The sequence below is a fragment of the Urocitellus parryii genome, chromosome 1 (assembly GCF_045843805.1).
Source record: "Urocitellus parryii isolate mUroPar1 chromosome 1, mUroPar1.hap1, whole genome shotgun sequence".
Lineage (NCBI taxonomy): Eukaryota > Metazoa > Chordata > Mammalia > Rodentia > Sciuridae > Urocitellus > Urocitellus parryii.
The window spans coordinates 93568314-93586724 of NC_135531.1; the positions used below are offsets into that span (position 1 = coordinate 93568314).

Sequence of the window (18411 nt, forward strand, 5' to 3'; positions counted from 1 at the left end):
ATAAATGTTAACACGGTCTTACACTAATACAATCACAGAGAAGTCTTAATAATATACTGGCACAGTCTCTGAATGAATTATGATCTGCTAAGCAGGCCCGTTGCATGCTTCTCAAATAAGTTAGTCCTTCATAACTAGGATGTGATATGAAGATACTATATAGTTTCCTCCATGGAATGTACTTCCAAAAGCAATGGCTAGGGACATATTCGGTAATCTGTTCATAGGTGTACGAAATAGAAAGGCCAGTGGTCCATTTTCAAAGGAGTATTTAGCTTTAAATATAAAATTACTTGGGATGTAAGAAAGGCAGATGGATAGGGGAATAGAATGAAAAGTTACAAGCAGTTAATGGGAGTATAAAAATTCACAGCCCCTTGACGAACAGGAGGTGAGAAGGAAGGGCACTCCCCGACCTGACCAAAAGAAATAAACTGGGTAAGTACCAAAAGACATTGTCCAAAAGGGCCTTCCTGCCACAAGAGAAAAAAAGAGAGGTGGGGACAACTAAAAGTATATTTCTTTAGGTAACCCAATAGGAGACAGTAAAACATAGATGATATTCAGAAAGACTCTTCAGAGCTCTTCAGAGAACATCTCATTTCCAAACCATAAACACTGTACACCCCTTGGCACTCAGCCAATGAGGAAACTGGGAGAGACCTTGCACTCAAAGGGATAAAACAATGGTTGTGCCCAATCTGGGGGTATCTGCTTCCCTCAGATACCCAATCTTATAAGACCATTATTAAAGTCTTGCTTTTTGCTATACAGTGTGTCTCTTAATCCATTCTTTGGGTTTGGACAGGTGAGCATGTTTCTCACAATATTGAAGGTAAAAATAAAATACTTGAGCTAAGGCAAAGATTTCTGTGTTAATCAGCTTTTTGTTTCTGTGACTAAATACCTGACAAGAACAACTTAGAGGAAGAAAATTTTGAACTCATAATTGAGTTTTAGTATATGGTCAGCTGATTCCATTGCTCTAGGCCGGAGGTGAGGCAGATCATCTTGGTGGAAGGGCATGCCAGAGGGAAGCTCCTCAGCTCATGGTAGCCAGGAAGCAGAGAGAGAGGGCACCAGAAGTCAGGGACAAAATATAATCCTGAAGGGCATGCCCCCAGTGACCTACTTACTCCAGCCATACCACACCTGACTATAGTTATCCCCCATAATCCACTGAAATTATTAATCGATATCAAAAGGATTAATCCACTGATTAGATTACAATTCTCATAATCTAATCATTTCACATCCTAACATTTCTTCATTGGCACATGAGCTCTTCAGAGAACATCTCATATCCAAACCATAACAATTTCTGAAAAGGATATGGACAGAGAGGTTAATGTTTGACCTCTCTTCATTTCTGGCTGGAGAAGCGAAAGTAAAGTAAATTCTCAAGTCTGTAAAGCCTTATGAAAATAAGACCCTGCACTTTCCCTAGGGTTGAAACTGCAACTTCCAAAACAAACTCAGATTGTCTACCTTTCAAATGGCTGCACAAAAGGAGATTTCCCTGGGAAACTCTGGCTCTGGAAGGTGAGACCAAGGGAGATGAAACTTCTCTGGAGGCCAGAGCCTTGACTGTCCATAAGGACCTGAAACTAAGGCAGGCAGTGATAAAGGAAACAAAGATCTACAGTGCTTTCAGCCCCTCCTCAAGGAACAATTCTTTGGGCCTTCTTGGCTCTGTCCTTCGTTTTACTATGAAAAGATGCTGAACTATTTCAGCATGAGAAAGCATCAGATTGATATTCTGATTAAATAAAGACAGCATAGATAAAAGGCAAAGGAAATCCTTTCAAAACAAAGCCTATAGTGGTAAAATGTTCAGAGTAGCAGTTTCTTCTACAACATCACGACCCCTAATCTAAACAAGGCAAACCTAATAACTACCACTCATGCCTTTGCGGCAAGAATCGGAATATTTCTTCCTTTTTTAGAGATACAAATGATCCTAGAAGCAGATTTTTAAAAATGGAACTATAGAGCTCCAACAGACCAACTGTACCATGAAGATATCCTGACCTTTTTTTTAGGATGAGCATAATGATGTGATGACCACATCTTTCTGTATTCATTCTTTCAAGGTGTTGTCTCCTTCTCCTTTTGCCTAATCAGTCTTCTAGCATAAACCAGACTATTTGAAATTCTAAAGAACTACCAACCCAATAACCTGACTGCATGTTGATTGGTTCCAGACAACTAGAAGACACATTTCCCTCAAAAGGCCTTCCTTGGTCAGGTTCATCATTTATTCATCACTAGAGGTGGCTTTACTGCTAAAGGGATCAACTCTTGGAGTTCATTCCCCTCCATACTGTCTGTGGTGAATCTTTTTATTTGCTTTTACTAAAACAGAGAATGTGACCTAAGATCTACTGATAAATGGTGTGTGTGTGTGTGTGTGTGTATTTGTGTGTGTGTATTTATCCCCCCACCAAAAATTCTGGTTTCACTGTATCACACTGAAACATGAGTAGAGATGTGCATAAGTGCAAAAGTAACCTTTGAGGCAATAAGGCCAAACGATTCTGCCATTGGGATGTCCATCCACACTTACCTGGAAAAGGCAGCCCCCAAAACAAATGCAGCATACTCCTTCACCAGGGGCTCTGTGCTGTTCAGCCCATTGATTACCACTTGAAGGCCACCGAAAGACAGTAGGTCCTGTGCATTATCCATCTGCAACAAAGGTATCACTTAGCACAGAACAGACATCCAAGAAGGAAGAGCTCTTCTGAAGGCCTTTCTTTTAGTGTCTATCCAAAAACAAATTTAAAACCAAGTAAAAAACAATAGTGGCCTTTTTAACAAAGTAGGAAAAACATATGTAAAAACAAAATAATTTTTAAAATAATCTCAAATTTGAGAACTCCTAATTCATCTAACGCAATTCATGAGTACCTGCGTGGGAATCAGGGGAAATGGCACCTAGCTATTGCTTATGCCAAGCATATCTTGGAAAATTATAAACCATAATGAGTCACAAGGCTTAATCCAAACACACAAGCTGTTAACACAAAGAATCTGGCATCATGAGCATCACTAAATGGTGCCATACTTTCTGCTGATGTCCAACCCCAATGAGTGCAGTGGAGGCAACAATAAAAAAAAAAAGGAACTGATTTTAATTAGAAGCCAGGGACTATAAAAGGAGTGCTATTGTTGGTGAGGGAGAGCTACAAGACTGCTAGGAGAGGAATAACAATAATATCCTTCTTTTCTAAGGTTGACTACATCTGAAGACATTCATAATAAAAGTCACTCTCCCAAAGGCTTTAGTCTAGGCCTGCATTACTAGGTAGTGGCTATGTGTAATGCAGAATATTTCCATAATCATGTAACTCTAATAAGCTGAGTGACTAATATATTTAAATAATGAATCCAAGTGATTGTAATGTGGTCTCATTACAAAAAAATCAATATTAAATAATTATTAACTTCTTATCGTATATCTCTAGTTTGACTTAAAATGGTCAGGCTGATTTTTGTGGCACTTAAGACTATTATTTTAAACTAGTACTAAATTAACATTTTAATAACTAACTTACAAAATCCTATATTTACATTCATATGTGAAAAAAAAATCAGAATCAATCTCCCCCCTCCCCCACTCTCCATGCATACTTTGTTGCTACAAAGTCTGTCTCATACTCACTCACTAATTCTTCTTTAGGAAGAATTCTTCTTCATCAGGAAACTAGGGCCCAACAACAACATGAGGGCTTTCCACCTTTTTCCTCTAGATTCTAGAGAGCCATTTCCTACCTGATTGTGTCCTTGCCTTTTCCTCCAAACTAGCAGTGTTTCTTCTGACAGAGAAATCAAGCATGAAACACAGTATATGACCCTGTCAATGTTTTTAGGTGGGCTTAGTCTATTTTTACCACTTGGAAGATAATTTTAAACATTTTGATAGAATCTCCACATGAATAGAGGCTTTGTTTGCTCATCCACTGTTGCAGTTCCAATGACTAGAATAATGTTGAACATACAGTTAGGTATTCAATAAATAATCACTAAACCAATAAATATGAATTTGATCAGGAAAAAAATGTTCCTGAAATAAAATTCCACTGTGAATTTCAAAAAACATATGGGGTATCTGTGCTAAGAGGTACCCTAGACCTGAAACAACAGCCAATCTAGGCTGCAAACTGAGCATGAAGTCTGGTCTGCCATGCAGTCCCAGGCCAGGATTTTTCTGCCCCAATCTGTCCTCGAGAACAGGAATAACTATTGAGCTAAAGCCTGGCAAACAAGGAAGATTCAAATTGAGTGCTTTGCTGACATTAAATGCCTTCTTTCCTCACATGCAATGATTTTAAAATACATGAATTTGCTGCCTGTTCTTTGATCATTCTTGCTCTAGGTTTTCCAGATATTAAACCATGGCTCAGAATCCTATCATCTCATTCCTGGGATGGCCACTTATCAAAGCTAGTATGAGTTCCTAGCAGAGCAGCTACCACTCTGTTGCCCCAAAGCAACACAGCCCAGAATAACAGAGGTTCTGTTCTACCAATTTATCCATATTACATGAAGTGTAATATAAATGCTGACATTTATATAAACACTTTAGCCTTTTAAGGTGTTACGTCATTTTTTGTTTTACTGGCAGCGAAGAAGAACAGTGTCGTTATGCCCATTTCACAACAAAAGGTGGGTGCTCCCCAGATTCACACAGAAGATGGCATGAGCAGAGCCCATGTGCTCCAGCTCCCCATCTGCATCTGGAACCAGAACTTTTCTCAAGATGGGGTCAGACAGGTGGATAGGAATATAGGGAGGGAGTGCATTACAAAGGGGACAAAGGAACTTGTACCAACACTCAGGAAGGAAGAAGAGAACCAGAGCAAGGATAAGATAATAAGAGAACAGGAAAAATAGAAAGTGAGAAATGGAAGTAAACAACTGAGGAGTCCCACAAGGAAAAACAAATATATTGCCCTAGTTTAGGTAAGATAGACAAAGGCTGTTCCTCATAAATAACTTGAAAATTGTTACGACACACAAGGTTTTGCTTTTCACATATGCTATTTTAATAATTCAAATATGGCTGTGAAGAATCCTTGGGAAGACCCAGTTCAGGTCCTTGAAGCCCATGGTTCCTTGAGCTTCCACTCAGAAATTCTGGAATGGGAAGAGACAGAAAAGTTCCTGGCTAGAAAAGTCTTCACTTCCTCAAAGCCAGCACTATATCACCTCAAATCCCCATCACAACTAGAAATCAGGGCTGAGTGGAGTCTTCTGGAATCTCTCTGTAAAATTATAACTTAACATTGTTTCACGGAAGCCTGATGGGCCAGTCCAAGCCAAGGACTTTAGACTTCCAATCAAAATGAATATTTATGACTCAGAATACTTATGAACCTCTGCCAACAGAAAGAGTTTGGCCTTGACCAGAGGAATAGTTCCCACTATGACTTTAGGCTAAATTTGGTAATGTTCATTCCTTCTAGTGACCTTTGAAAGTAGAATGAAATATATCACCCTAAGAGTGATGATGCCAGGCGACTAGAGGACCTGCAGAAGGAAAAAAAAAAAAACTTTATTGGGGCACTTCTAAAGCCTCTTGAGTACTTATTCATACCTAGATAAGTTCCCATTCATTTTGGTCTTTCCTATGCAACTAAACCAATAACCTAGGGCTGGGGTTGTAGCTCAGTGGCAGAGCACTTGGCTAGCATGTGTGAGGCACTGGGTTCAACCTCAGCACCACATAAATATAAAAAACAAATAAAATAAAGGCATTCTGACCATCTACAACTACAATTTTTTTTTTAAATAACCTATAGGGGCTAGGATTGTGGCTCAGCCTAGCACGTGCAAGGCCCTGGGTTCCATCCTCAGCACCACATAAAAACAAATAAACAAAATAAAGGTATTTTGTCCAACTACTTCTAAAAACAATAAGTATTTTTAAAAAAATAACCTATAGAAATCTGATATATAAACATCCATTCAAGTATGTTTAAATAAAAAATAAATAAAAGCTATAACATCAGAGCAGGACTGAACTGGACAGTAACCCCTAAGATTCTTAATCCTTTGCCTCTAACCGAAAAACTGTGGGAGTTTTTGTTTCTTACCCTAGAGAGAAAACTGGAAAGGGGAAAGAGAATTCAGGTATGTTCCCTGCCTCCTGCCCCCCCCCCCCCCGAGGAACACAGTCCTGCTTTTGAGACCTAAGAAAGAGTTATGAGCAGAGAAAGAAGGTGAAGAACCTGCTCCATAATTCCTGCAGATACAGTGCACACTCACCCTCACCCTCTTTCACCACAGAAGTTGGCAAAAATCCCAAACAAAGAAAAACTCTCTTTAAATTAGTTTATAAAGAACAAAGATACAGGCTGGGGATGTTGCTCAGTGGTAGAGCACTTGCCTAGCATGTACAAGACCCCAAGTTCAATACCCAGCACCACAAATAAACAAAACCAAAGATTCTATAGTACATGGGAGGACACTGAAGATCTATATGGATCTCAAACAAGATTTTGACTACTATTACATAGCCCCCTGGGCCACCATTGTTACTAGTCTGGGTTACTCACAAGAGCCTCCTACCTGGTCTCTCCTTCTACTCATTCCCCTTACCTTCAGTCCAATTCTCAACATGGCAGCTGGAGGGGTCCTTTTAAAAGTAAGTCAGATTTTTCAAGTTTCACTCTTTGTCATGGTCTACAGTTAAGTCCTCCATATTCTTCCTTCCAGTATCTCTGAGCTTCATCTTCTTCTCCTCTCCCCCTTTGCCCTACTCCAAGTATACTGACCTCAAACATACTAGGCATCTCCCACCTCAGGACTTCTGTACTTGTTGCTCCTCCTGCCTGAGATAATCAGTCTCAACACAGCCAAATTCCTTCCCTACTCTCCTTTTTACTTCTCTATACCATTTATCACCTTCAACATATTGTGGTAGGGTACCAGAGATTGAACTCAGGGGCACTCGACCACTGAGCCACATCTCCATCCCTTTTTTGTATTTTAAAAATTTATTTATTTATTTTAATTTGTTATATATAATGGCAGAATGCAATTCAATTCATATTACACATATAGAACACAATTTTTCATGTCTCTGGTTGAACACAAAGCAGATTCACACCATTCATGTCTTATACATGTACTTAGGGTAATGATGACCATCTCATTCCACCCTTCTCTGTATTTTATTTAGAGACAGGGTATCACTGATTTGCTTAGTGCCTCACCATTGCTGAGGCTGGCTTTGAACTTGAGACCCTCCTGCCTCAGCCTCCCGAGCTGCTGGGATTATAGGTGTGCACCACTGTGCCAGGCCTCAATATATTACTTATAATTTACTTATTTGGTAACTGCCTCTGCTAGAAAGTAAGCTCCAATTTTGTTCACAGATGTATCTCAAGTGCCTGGGACTTAAAGTTAGCATTCGATAAACTCATTTCTTGAATAAATGAATGGTTTCTCTTTGCTCCTTCTCTTTACCTCCACACATTCCTTTTTGAGCTTCATTCAAAAGGTACCAATCCAGGATATGGTGGCAAACTTCTGTAATCCTGTGACTTGGGGGGGGCTGAAGCAGGAGGACTGCAAGTTGAAACCAGATTCAACAACTTAGCAAGGCCCAAACCAACCATATTGAGATCCTGTCTCAATATGAAAAATAAAAAGACTTAGGGATGTGGCTCAGTGGTTAAGCATCCCTGAGTTCAATTGAAGAAGAAGAAGGGAGGAGGAGGGAGGAGGGAGGGAAGGAGGAGGAGGAAGAAGAAGAGGAGGAAGAAGAAGAGGAGGAGGAGGAAGAAGAGGAGGAGAAGGAAGAGGAGGAGAAGGAAGAGGAGGAGGAGGAGGAGAAGAAGGAGAAGAAGAAAACATACCAGTTTCCTATGATAAGCAGAGTCATCAGATTAGTGAAGGGTCAGATTAGAGGTTGAAGGAAATCTTGTGTTGCTTTCCCAGCTCTAGCCTTATTAGCTGGATGATACTGAGCCATCACATTATCTCTCTCTGCTTCATTTTTCTCAGGTAAAAAATGGGATTTGCTGGGTGCAATGGTGCATTCCTGTAGTCCCACCTGTTCGGAAGCTGAGGCAGGAAGATGATGTGGGCCTAGGAGTTTGAGACTAGCCTGGGCAGCATAGTAAGATCCCAACCCCGCCAAAAAAGCAAAATAATGGGATAAATAGTGATGGCTACTATAAGGCAAGCTGTGGAAGTCAATGAATTAATATATACAAAACACTTGAAGCAGAGTCTAGTATATAATAATCTCAATAAATATTAGCTATAGAAGTCTGAGTAGTTACTTTTCCATGATGAACTCTCAAATTGTTTTAAGAATTAAGGCTAAAATTATTAAGAGCAGGATATTCCTAAACTTAACTCTCTGACTCCCCAGCTTCCCACTATCTATGCTAGCCTCCCCCTGGCCACTATGCTCCAGGCACACTAATCATTTCCAGGTTCAACCTCACCAAGTTCTTCTCTGCCCCAGAATCTTTGTACATGTTGCTTACTCTGCCTGGAATGCTCTAATCCAAGGACTGGCAAACTTTCTAAAATTAAATATTTTTTATTTTGTGAGGCATACAGTTTCTGTTACAATTATTCAACTCTGCCATTATAACATGAAAACAGTCTTAAATAATACACCAACAGTGGTGGGTGTGTCCCAATAACACTTCATTTACAAATACAGACATCAAGTCCAATTTGGCCCATGGGTGGTAGTTTGCCATCCCCTATTCTAAAGCCTCCTCTTTACCTAGAAAACTTCTAATAATGCTTGAATGCACAGCCGGCACATCCTTGAGAAACCTCTCTTTATTGCCCCTGACTAGGTATTAAGTTCAACTATGATATATTCCCACATCACCTTCTGGAGTCTATCATGATCTTAAATTACCTCATTATTTCATTGTTAAAGTGTTCATTTGCTCACTTTTTGACTGTTTATCCTTCCAGACTATAAGCTACATGGGATAGGAACTACAGAACCTCTGTTGTATCCTCAGTGTTGAAAAAAAATAAAGGAGGTAACAGTATAAATGAAAAAGAGCTTGGTATAGTCTCTAAGAATATATCTAACTACAAGAAACATTGGCTAGATTGAAAACAGACTAGGCCCTGGAAGAGAAGTAAAGATGCTGATGCCATTTTCTCAGGGGCTTATGGCCAGAGGTTATCTTTGGAGCTATTAATTAAAAATTAGACTTATGGACATGGAAATACAATACCTGATGGACATAGTACTCAAGATCAAAGAGTGCAGCAATTTTCTCTTCCAGGCTGGAGCTGGAACTGTTGAATTTGTTGATCAGACGGACCATGATCTGCATGTCAGTTTCAATGACAACATTCAGCTCATCAAACTCCTTCTTCAGTTCCTCAATGGGGCGGAAGAATCGCTTTACCTCAGCCTGTCTTGCCTGAGGACAGCAACAAATAGATGATCAATTTAACTGATTGGAGACACCTCCCAAAGACTTCTATGGTCTACTATGGATGCCAACCTTTACAGAAATGCTGTCCTAATATTTATAATCTTCTCTAATCTGTACTTTCAAAAATCCTAATTCTTCCTAAGGTACCAGAGAAAAAGAACCCTCAGAGTCTACCCATATAGGCCTTTGCTGTAAAAGACATTCAAGAAGAATGAAAAGTCTTCTTGTTGTAATTGTAACAAAGTCGAGAAAGAAACACAAGCTTACTTTCAAAAACTAACCTCATATGGTCTGGTTGAGGTCTCAGAAAAAAATAACACATACCATGGTTCCCCTCTTCCCACAATCAGAGACTATCTTGGCTTTGCCCTATCCAACCCAGCAACATTTTAGGGAAACCCGGATGTAGAAAACTACAGGCAAACACTGTCAGTGCAGGAGCAATTTGTTGATGAAAATTAAATCACTGTCATCACTGTCAATCTAACCACAGGTGTACAATTCGTTCAACTGTTTGAAATGGCTAAATTACTGAATGTATTATGCTCAAATCTCAAACAATTTTTCTCTCAATCCTTGCCCACCCCCCAAAATTTTTAAATGAAATTATGTTAGAGGTGAATAAAAGACTTTAATTGGATATTTTATGTATGTGGCACTCCATTTTCTTACCAGTTTTAGAGGATAGTCTTTATAAAGACATTTTGAAAGGTCACAGTGGTTTATGTATCTATCTTCCAAAAAGAACTAAAAGGAACGAATTATTTATAAAAAGCAGGATGATGAGCAGCTGTCAGCCTCAAATCACCCATTTATTACCAATGGGTTTCTCTCCCCAGCTACAAACACTCCATGGAAATACCACCCAAAGACATAAATCAGCCTCTCTTAAAAACACTGATCTTTATTAAAAAAAAAAAAAAAAAAGACTGATCTCCTAGCAGAGCAATCACATCTATGGGGCACCACACCCTAATTCTCTGAGCTAAACCAACATGAAATGTTCTCTCTGCACCCAGACAGAAGACTCTGGATGGCTACCAAAGCCAGGCAGACAGGTCTGAGAAGGCTGAATCATTTTCTAGAGCTATGGGATGATAGGCAGGTGGCATATCAGATGATAGTGATCTGTACCTCCTAAGATGATGGTGCCTGACCCTCAAGAAGGCCTTTAAAAAAAAAAAAGAAGAAGAAGAAAAATTTTAATTTTAAGTAATTATAAACTCAGGAAATTACAAAAATAATACTCTATCCCACTTTCTCCAGGGGTACCACTGGTATCAAAACCAAGAAAAGGACATAGGTACAATGCCATTAACTAAATTACAGGCCTCAGTCAGATTTTACTACTTTTTACATGGTCTCATTTGCATGTTTTTATGTGTGATTCTATACACTTTTATTTAAGCTACAAATTTATGAACCCATAGAATGACCAAGCTATGGAACTGTTCCACCACAACTCCAATGTGCAACCTCTTGTCCCTGCTGCCTGCAGCCTTCTGCAGTATGAGGAATGAAGAGGGAGGGTTATTTTTACCACTGAGCTATATCCCTAGCCCTTTTTATTTCCTCCTTTGAGACAGGGGCTCACTAAATTGCCCAGGCTGGCATCAAGCTTACAATCCTTGTGCCTCAGCCTCCCAAGACGGTGGAATTATAGGCATGTACCATAGTAGCTGGCTGTGCAAACTCTTTATAGATGTACCTAGTCCTCTCACTATACTCCCTCCCATCTCCATGTCCTGGCAACCACTATTTGTTCTCCATCTCTATAATTCTGACATTTGGAGAATGTTATATAAATGGAACCATACAGTCGGTAACCTTTTAAGACTGTTTTCTTTCACTGAGCACAATACCCTTGAGATTCATTCAAGTTTCTGTACATATCAATAGTTTACTTCTTTCTATTTTTATTAAGTTGTATTCCATCATATAGATGCTGTTTGTTTAACCATTCACTGCTGAAGAAAATCTGAGTCGTTTCTAGACTTGGGCCATTATGAATAAAACTGCTATGCACATTTGTATATAAGTTTTTGTTTAAATTTATGTTCTTATTTCTCTAGGATAAGCGGCCAAGAGTACAACTGTTGGGTTATGATAATCTTGTTTTGTTTTGTTCTTTATATATTCTTTTTTTTTTAAACTAGGGATTAACTCCAGGGGTGCTTAGCCACTAGTCCACATCCCTACTCCTTTTTATTTTTTTAATTTTTAATTTTTCTTTTGAGAGAGAGAGAGAGAGAGAGAATTTTTTAATATTTATTTTTAGTTTTTGGTTGGCACAACATCTTTATTTTATTTTTTATGTGGTGTTGAGGATTGAACCCAGTGCCCCAAGCATGCCAGGGGAGCACGCTATCGCTTGAGCCACATCCCCAGCCCCAATTTTTTTTTTTTTAAATTTTGAGAAAGAGTCTAAGTAAAACTGTTTTCCAGAATGGCTATACCATTCTACATTCTGACCATAAATGTTTAAAAGATCCAATTTATCCGTATCCTCACCAATATTTAATATTATCACTTTTTTATTTTATACATTCATTTAAATATGTACTGATAACTCACTGCAGATTTAACTTAATGACTAATGATATTAAACATCTTTCCATGTGCTTTCCTTCCAGCCTATTCTCTTTGTTAAAATGTCTGTGTGCCTACCCATTACCTAAGTGTTATTAGTTTTACTATTTGAGAGTTCTTTACATATTCTTTTTTTAAAAAACTAGGGATTGAATCCATGGAGAGCTAAATCACTGGGCCACATCCCTACTTCTTATTAGTGTGTGTGTGTTTTAATTTTGAGAAAGAGTTTCGCTAAGTTGCTTAGGTCCTCACTAAGTTGCTGAGTCTGGCTTTGAACTTGTGGTCCTCCTGCCTCAGCACCCCTCCTCCCAGTTGCTGGGGTTATAGGCATGTGCCACTGCTCCCAGAAGGAATTCTTTGTGTATTTTAAAGCTCTTAGTCAGATACAGATAGTCCTTGCTTTGCATGCATATGCACCAATTTCAAAACAAAGTTTAAATAATACCAATATCCCAAAATAACTCAAATTTCAGTTACCACAAAATATTAACTACAAGTAACCACATAAAGTACAAACTTTGCTGCTAGATTTTCAGTTTGAAAATCACTATATAAGTTTTTTTAAAAATGTCTATCATGAGGGGCTGGGGATATGGCTCAAGCGGTAGCGTGCTCGCCTGGCATGCGTGTGGCCTGGGTTCGATCCTCAGCACCACATACAAACAAAGATGTTGTGTCCACCGAGAACTAAAAAATAATTATTAAAAAAAATTTTTTAAAAAGTGTCTATCATGAGCAATGATTAATCACATGACTTCATTGCACATGACTAGTCACTGCACATCTGTTACTCAGTTCACACACTGATGCAAAGTACAGTTATGTGGCCTCATCTCTCAATTATGAACCCATGTGACATTCTATAAAGATAGATAATTTAAAGAAAATTCGCCAGCAAAGATGAAAGTGCAGCAAAGAAATGAAAAGTGGTAACTTTGGCAGTAAAATTCAAATTAAACATAAAAGGAGTTGTAAAAGAAGATTGAGGGATATTGACACTGATGCTGTTTGATAATCTCTAAATATGTAGCCAGAACTTAGCAAAGGTAAACTTCAAAAATAAAACTAATAGTGATAAAAAAAGATGATGTGGCACTGGCAAAAAAAAAACACAAAAAACCTTTACACAATAGGAACTCACAAATTTCACAACATTAAAAGCACAATGGATAAAATTTGGAAGCTACCATACTTAGAAAGGAGTATAATAATTCACCAAGCATAGAAAAGATGCTCTCTGTCATAAGAGGAAAAGCTAAGCATTGTTCAAACTGCTCTTTATAAAACAACCCAAAAACTTGACAAAGAAATAAAAACTTTCTCAATGTTTCTAGCACTTAAAATCACAGTGCATTAAATAAATATTAGTATTGCTACTTCTTCATTTCTGTAAATGTTTATAACTCACATATAGTTTTTAGCGTATGGCAAAAAATGTTAAAAGTCATGGAACAATCATTAATTTTTCCATTGATACCTAAGATTGCTCTACAGAGTTTCAGCTGGCAGTCATTTTTACAGTCCCATGTGATAACAAAGTGAAGACTGCTAGTATGCAATTTCTCAATATTTTCTAGCCAGCAGCTTCTTCTTTCTTTCTTTCTCGACACCCCGCCCCCCACCCCCTGTACCAGGAACACTCAAACATTGAGCCACATCCCCAACACTTTTTATATTTTATTTTGAGACAAGGCCTCACTAATTTGCTGAGGCTGGCCTTGAACTTGTGCCCCAACCTCTCAGTTGCTGGGATTATAGGCATATGCCACTGTGCCAGGGAGCAGCTTATCTTTCTGATGATTTAATATGATCATTCACACAGCAAAAGTTTTTAATTTGAAGTCCAATTTATTCATTTTTCTTTTGTGGTCTGTACATTTTTTGTCACTTCTTAAAATCTCTTTACCTGGTCCTGCTTTCCAAAGATTTCTCCTATGTTGAATTTTAAAAGTGTTTTTTTTCTTTAAAGTTTTACATTTTACATTTAAATCTATACTTTTGGATGTATTTTGTAATAAGGGGTAGGTTTTCACTGCCAGAAATCAGTTGGGTATATTGGTTTGGTTCTATTTCTGGGTTCTCTATTCTGTTACATTGATCTATCTGTTTTTTGTTTTTGTTTTTGTTTTTTCTCTCTACCAACACACATTGTTTGAATTACCATAGCTACAGAATAAGTATAAAATCAGGTAGAGTGATTTCTCTCACTTACTCTTTTTCAAAATTATGTTAGCTATTTTATTTCCTTCATCTTTCTACATAAACTTCAGAATAAACTTATCTATCTATATAAAAAATCTTGCTGGGATTTTGATAGAAATTGCATTTAACCTATAGATCAATTTGAGGAGAACTGACATTGTTACTGTGTTGAGTCTTTCAATACATGGACACAGTACATCTCTTTACTTAAAATCTTCTTTAACTTCATCATCTTTCATCAACTCTTCATTTTCATCACATAAATCCTATAAATGTCTGGTTGTGTTTATTCCTAAATATTTCATTTTGGGAGAAACTATTATAAATAGTATTTATATTTTGTTTCAATTTCCACATATTCACTGCTAGTATATAGAAATACAACTGATTTGTGTTGGTTTTGTATCCTGTGTCTCAACTGAACTCATCAATTATAGAATATTATTCTGTGTTTTTAGAGGTTCTTTGGGATTTATTCATAGGCAATCTATGTCATCTGAAAATAGGGATAGGGATAGTTTTATCTCTTCCTTTCCAATCTACATGCCTTTTCTTTCCTTTCCTATCTTACTGCATTGGTTAGGAATGTGATGCATGAGTGGTGAGTGAACTATCTTACTTTGTTCCTGATCTCAGTGGCAATGTTGAATATAGATTTTTTTGTAGATGCTCTCAACCGAGCTGAGAAAGGTTTCTATTCCTAGGTTACTGAATTTTTATCAGAATAGCTGTTGAAGTCTATCAAAGGTTCTCTGTGTATCAATAGATATGATGAGGCGATTTTTCTTCTTAAGCCTGATGATATAGAGGGTTACACTGATTGGTTTTTGTACATTGAAGTCATGCATTCATGTAATAAATCCCACTTGGTTATAATGTATAATGTTTTCATAAAATTGCTAGATTTATATTTACTAATGTCTTGATGAGAATTTTTGCAGTTATCTTCATGAGGGACATTGGTCTTCAGATTTTTTAAAATATATTTTAGTTATCAGTGTAACATTAGGCCTCATAAAATAACAAGTGTTTCAGGGGCTGGAGTTATGGCTCAGTGGTAGAGTGCTTGCCTAGAACGAGCGAGGCCCTGGGTTCGATCCTCAGCACCACATAAAAATAAAATAAAGGAGGGCTGGGGATGTGGCTCAAGCGGTAGCGCGCTCGCCTGGCATGCGTGCGGCCCAGGTTCGATCCTCAGCACCACATACCAACAAAGATGTTGTGTCCGCAGAGAACTAAAAAATAAATATTAAAAAAATTCTCTCTCTCTCCCTCCCTCTCTTCTCTCTTTAAAAAAAAAATAAAATAAAATAAAGGAATTGTGTCCAACTACAATTAAAAATATTCCTTTTGCTTCCATTTTCTGGAAAAGATGGTGTAGAATTGATGTTAATTATTTTTAAATGTTTCATAGATATCTCCAGTGAAATTATCTGAACTTAGAGACTTTTTTATGGAAGGGTTTTCATTGTAAGTTGAGTTTCTTTAATGATTATAGTTTCAGATTATTTCACATTGGATAAGTTTGGGTAGTACATACTTTTAAAAGAACTGGACTGGTTGTCAAATTTATGTGCATAAAGCTATTCATGGCATTCTCTTATTTTCCTTTTAATGTCTATAGGATCTATAGTGATATTCCTGGTCTTATTTCTGATATTGGTAATTCATATCTTAATGCTTTGTCAGTCTTTTTAAAAAAAAAACAAAAAAACAGGGATTGAACCCAGGAGTGCTTAAACACTGAGCCACATCCCCAGCCCTTTTTATATTTTTAATTTAGAGACAGGGTCTTGCTAAGTTGTTTAGTGCCTTACTAAATTGCTGAGACTGTCTTTGATCACATAACTCCTGCCTCACGCTCCAGAGAGCTGGGATTACAGTTATGTGCCACCATGCCCACCTATTTGTCAGTCTTTCTGGAAGTCTATCATCTTTGGTTTTGTTCATTTTCTGTGTTTTTATGTTCTCAATTCCATTGATTTCTGTTCTTTATTATTTCCTCCTTTCTGCTTGTTATGAGCTTATTTTGATCATCTTTTCCTAGTTTCTTGAGGTGGGACCTTATGTTTCAGCTTTTAGAGCTGAGGTCTATATCTTCTCTAATATAAGCTTTTGGTGCAACAAATTTCCCTTTCAGTTTCAGATATATCCCTTCGCTTTTGATTACAAAAAAAAAAAAAAATGAGCCATAGAGATTGAACTCAGGGCTTTGTGCATGCTAGGCAAGCACTCTCCCTCTGAATTACATCTTTAGCTCTATATTATCATTTCATTTAAATATATTGTGATTTGTTTCATAACCCAGGATACAGTTTTGGTAAATATTCCATGGATGCTTGAAAAGAAAGCATTCTACTGCTGTTGGATGCAATGTTCATATTATTCATCTATTTCACATCCTTACTGATTTGCCCTCTAGTAGTTCTACCAATTCTTTTTTTTTTTTTTTTTTTTTTTTTTTTTTTTTTGAAGTTGGCCTTTCTTTTATTTTTTTTTTTTTTTTTTTATTGGACGTTCATAACATTACATAGTTCTTAATACATCATATTACACGGTTGATTCACGTGGATTATGAACTCCCGCTTTTACCCCGTATACAAATTGCTGTATCACATCAGTTTCCCTTCCATTGATTGACATATTGCCTTTCTAGTGTCTGATGTATTCTGCTGTCTGTCCAATTCTCTACTATCCCCCCTCCCTTCCCCTCCCCTCCCCTCCCCTCCCCTTTTCTCTCTCTACCCCTTCTACTGTAAATCATTTCTTCCATTTGTATTATCTTGTCTTGCCCCTCCTTTCCTCTTATATGACATTTTGTATAACCCTGAGGATCGCCTTCCATTTCCATGCAATTTCCCTTCTCACTCCCTTTCCCTCCCACCTCTCATCCCTATTTAATGTAAATCTTATTCTCAAGCTCTTCGTCCCTGCCCTGTCCTTGTTTACTCCCCTTATATCAAAGGAGTCATTTGGTATTTGTTTTTTAAAGATTGACTAGCTTCACTTAGCATAATCTGCTCTAATGCCATCCATTTCCCTCCAAATTCTATGATTTTGTCATTTCTTAATGCAGAGTAATACTCCATAGTATATAAATGCCACATTTTTTTTATCCATTCATCTATTGAAGGGCATCTAGGCTGGTTCCACAGTCTTGCTATCGTGAATTGAGCTGCTATGAACATCGATGTAGCAGTGTCCCTGTAGCATGCTCTTGTTAGGGCTTTAGGGAATAGACCGAGAAGGGGAATAGCTGGGTCAAATGGTGGTTCCATTCCCAGCTTTCCAAGAAATCTCCATACTGCTTTCCAAATTGGCTGCACCAATTTGCAGTCCCACCAGCAATGAACAAGAGTGCCCTTTTCCCCGCATCCTCTCCAGCACTTATTGTTGTTTGACTTCCTAATGGCTGCCAGTCTTACTGGAGTGAGATGGTATCTTAGGGTAGTTTTGATTTGCATTTCTCTGACTGCTAGTGATGGTGAGCATTTTTTCATGTACTTATTGATTGATTGTATGTCCTCCTCTGAGAAGTGTCTGTTCAGGTCCTTTGCCCATTTATTGATTGGGTTATTTGTTATCTTATTGTCTAATTTTTTGAGTTCTTTGTATATTCTGGTTATTAGGGCTCTATCTGAAGTGTGTGGAGTAAAGATTTGTTCCCAGGATGTAGGCTCCCTGTTTATCTCTCTTATTGTTTCTTTTGCTGAGAAAAAACTTTTTAGTTTGAGTAAGTCCCATTTGTTGATTCTATTTGTTAACTCTAGCGCTATGGGTGTCCTATTGAGGAATTTGGAGCCCGATCCCACAGCGTGTAGATCATAACCAACTTTTTCTTCTATCAGATGCCATGTCTCTGATTTAATATCAAGCTCCTTGATCCATTTTGAGTTAACTTTTGTGCACGGCGAGAGATAGGGATTCAGATTCATTTTGGTGCAAATGGATTTCCAGTTTTCCCAGCACCATTTGTTGAAGATGCTATCCTTCCTCCATTGCATGCTTTTAGCCCCTTTATCAAAAATAAGATAGTTGTAGTTTTGTGGATTGGTTATTGTGTCCTCTATTCTGTACCATTGGTCCACCCGCCTGTTTTGGTACCAGTACCATGCTGTTTTTGTTACTATTGCTCTGTAGTATAGTTTGAAGTCTGGTATCTCTATACCGCCTGATTCACACTTCC

The 18411-nt window shown here is 37.9% G+C and overlaps 1 protein-coding gene and 1 long non-coding RNA gene across 4 annotated transcripts in view; one reads left to right on the plus strand and one right to left on the minus strand.

Moving 5' to 3' along the window:
* Sil1 (SIL1 nucleotide exchange factor) overlaps window positions 1-18411 on the minus strand; it is a 253723-nt gene that overhangs the window by 64977 nt on the left and 170335 nt on the right. For all 3 annotated transcript variants that reach the window (XM_026401280.2, XM_077800745.1, XM_077800749.1), the window contains 2 exons: window positions 9225-9416; window positions 2567-2688 (listed from right to left, as the gene is read on the minus strand). In XM_026401280.2, the coding sequence (XP_026257065.1) occupies window positions 2567-2688; window positions 9225-9416 (314 nt within the window). The remainder of the gene's footprint in view (window positions 1-2566; window positions 2689-9224; window positions 9417-18411) is intronic.
* LOC113191506 (uncharacterized) overlaps window positions 1-18411 on the plus strand; it is a 283383-nt gene that overhangs the window by 30492 nt on the left and 234480 nt on the right. The gene's annotated exons all lie outside the window — the stretch shown is intronic.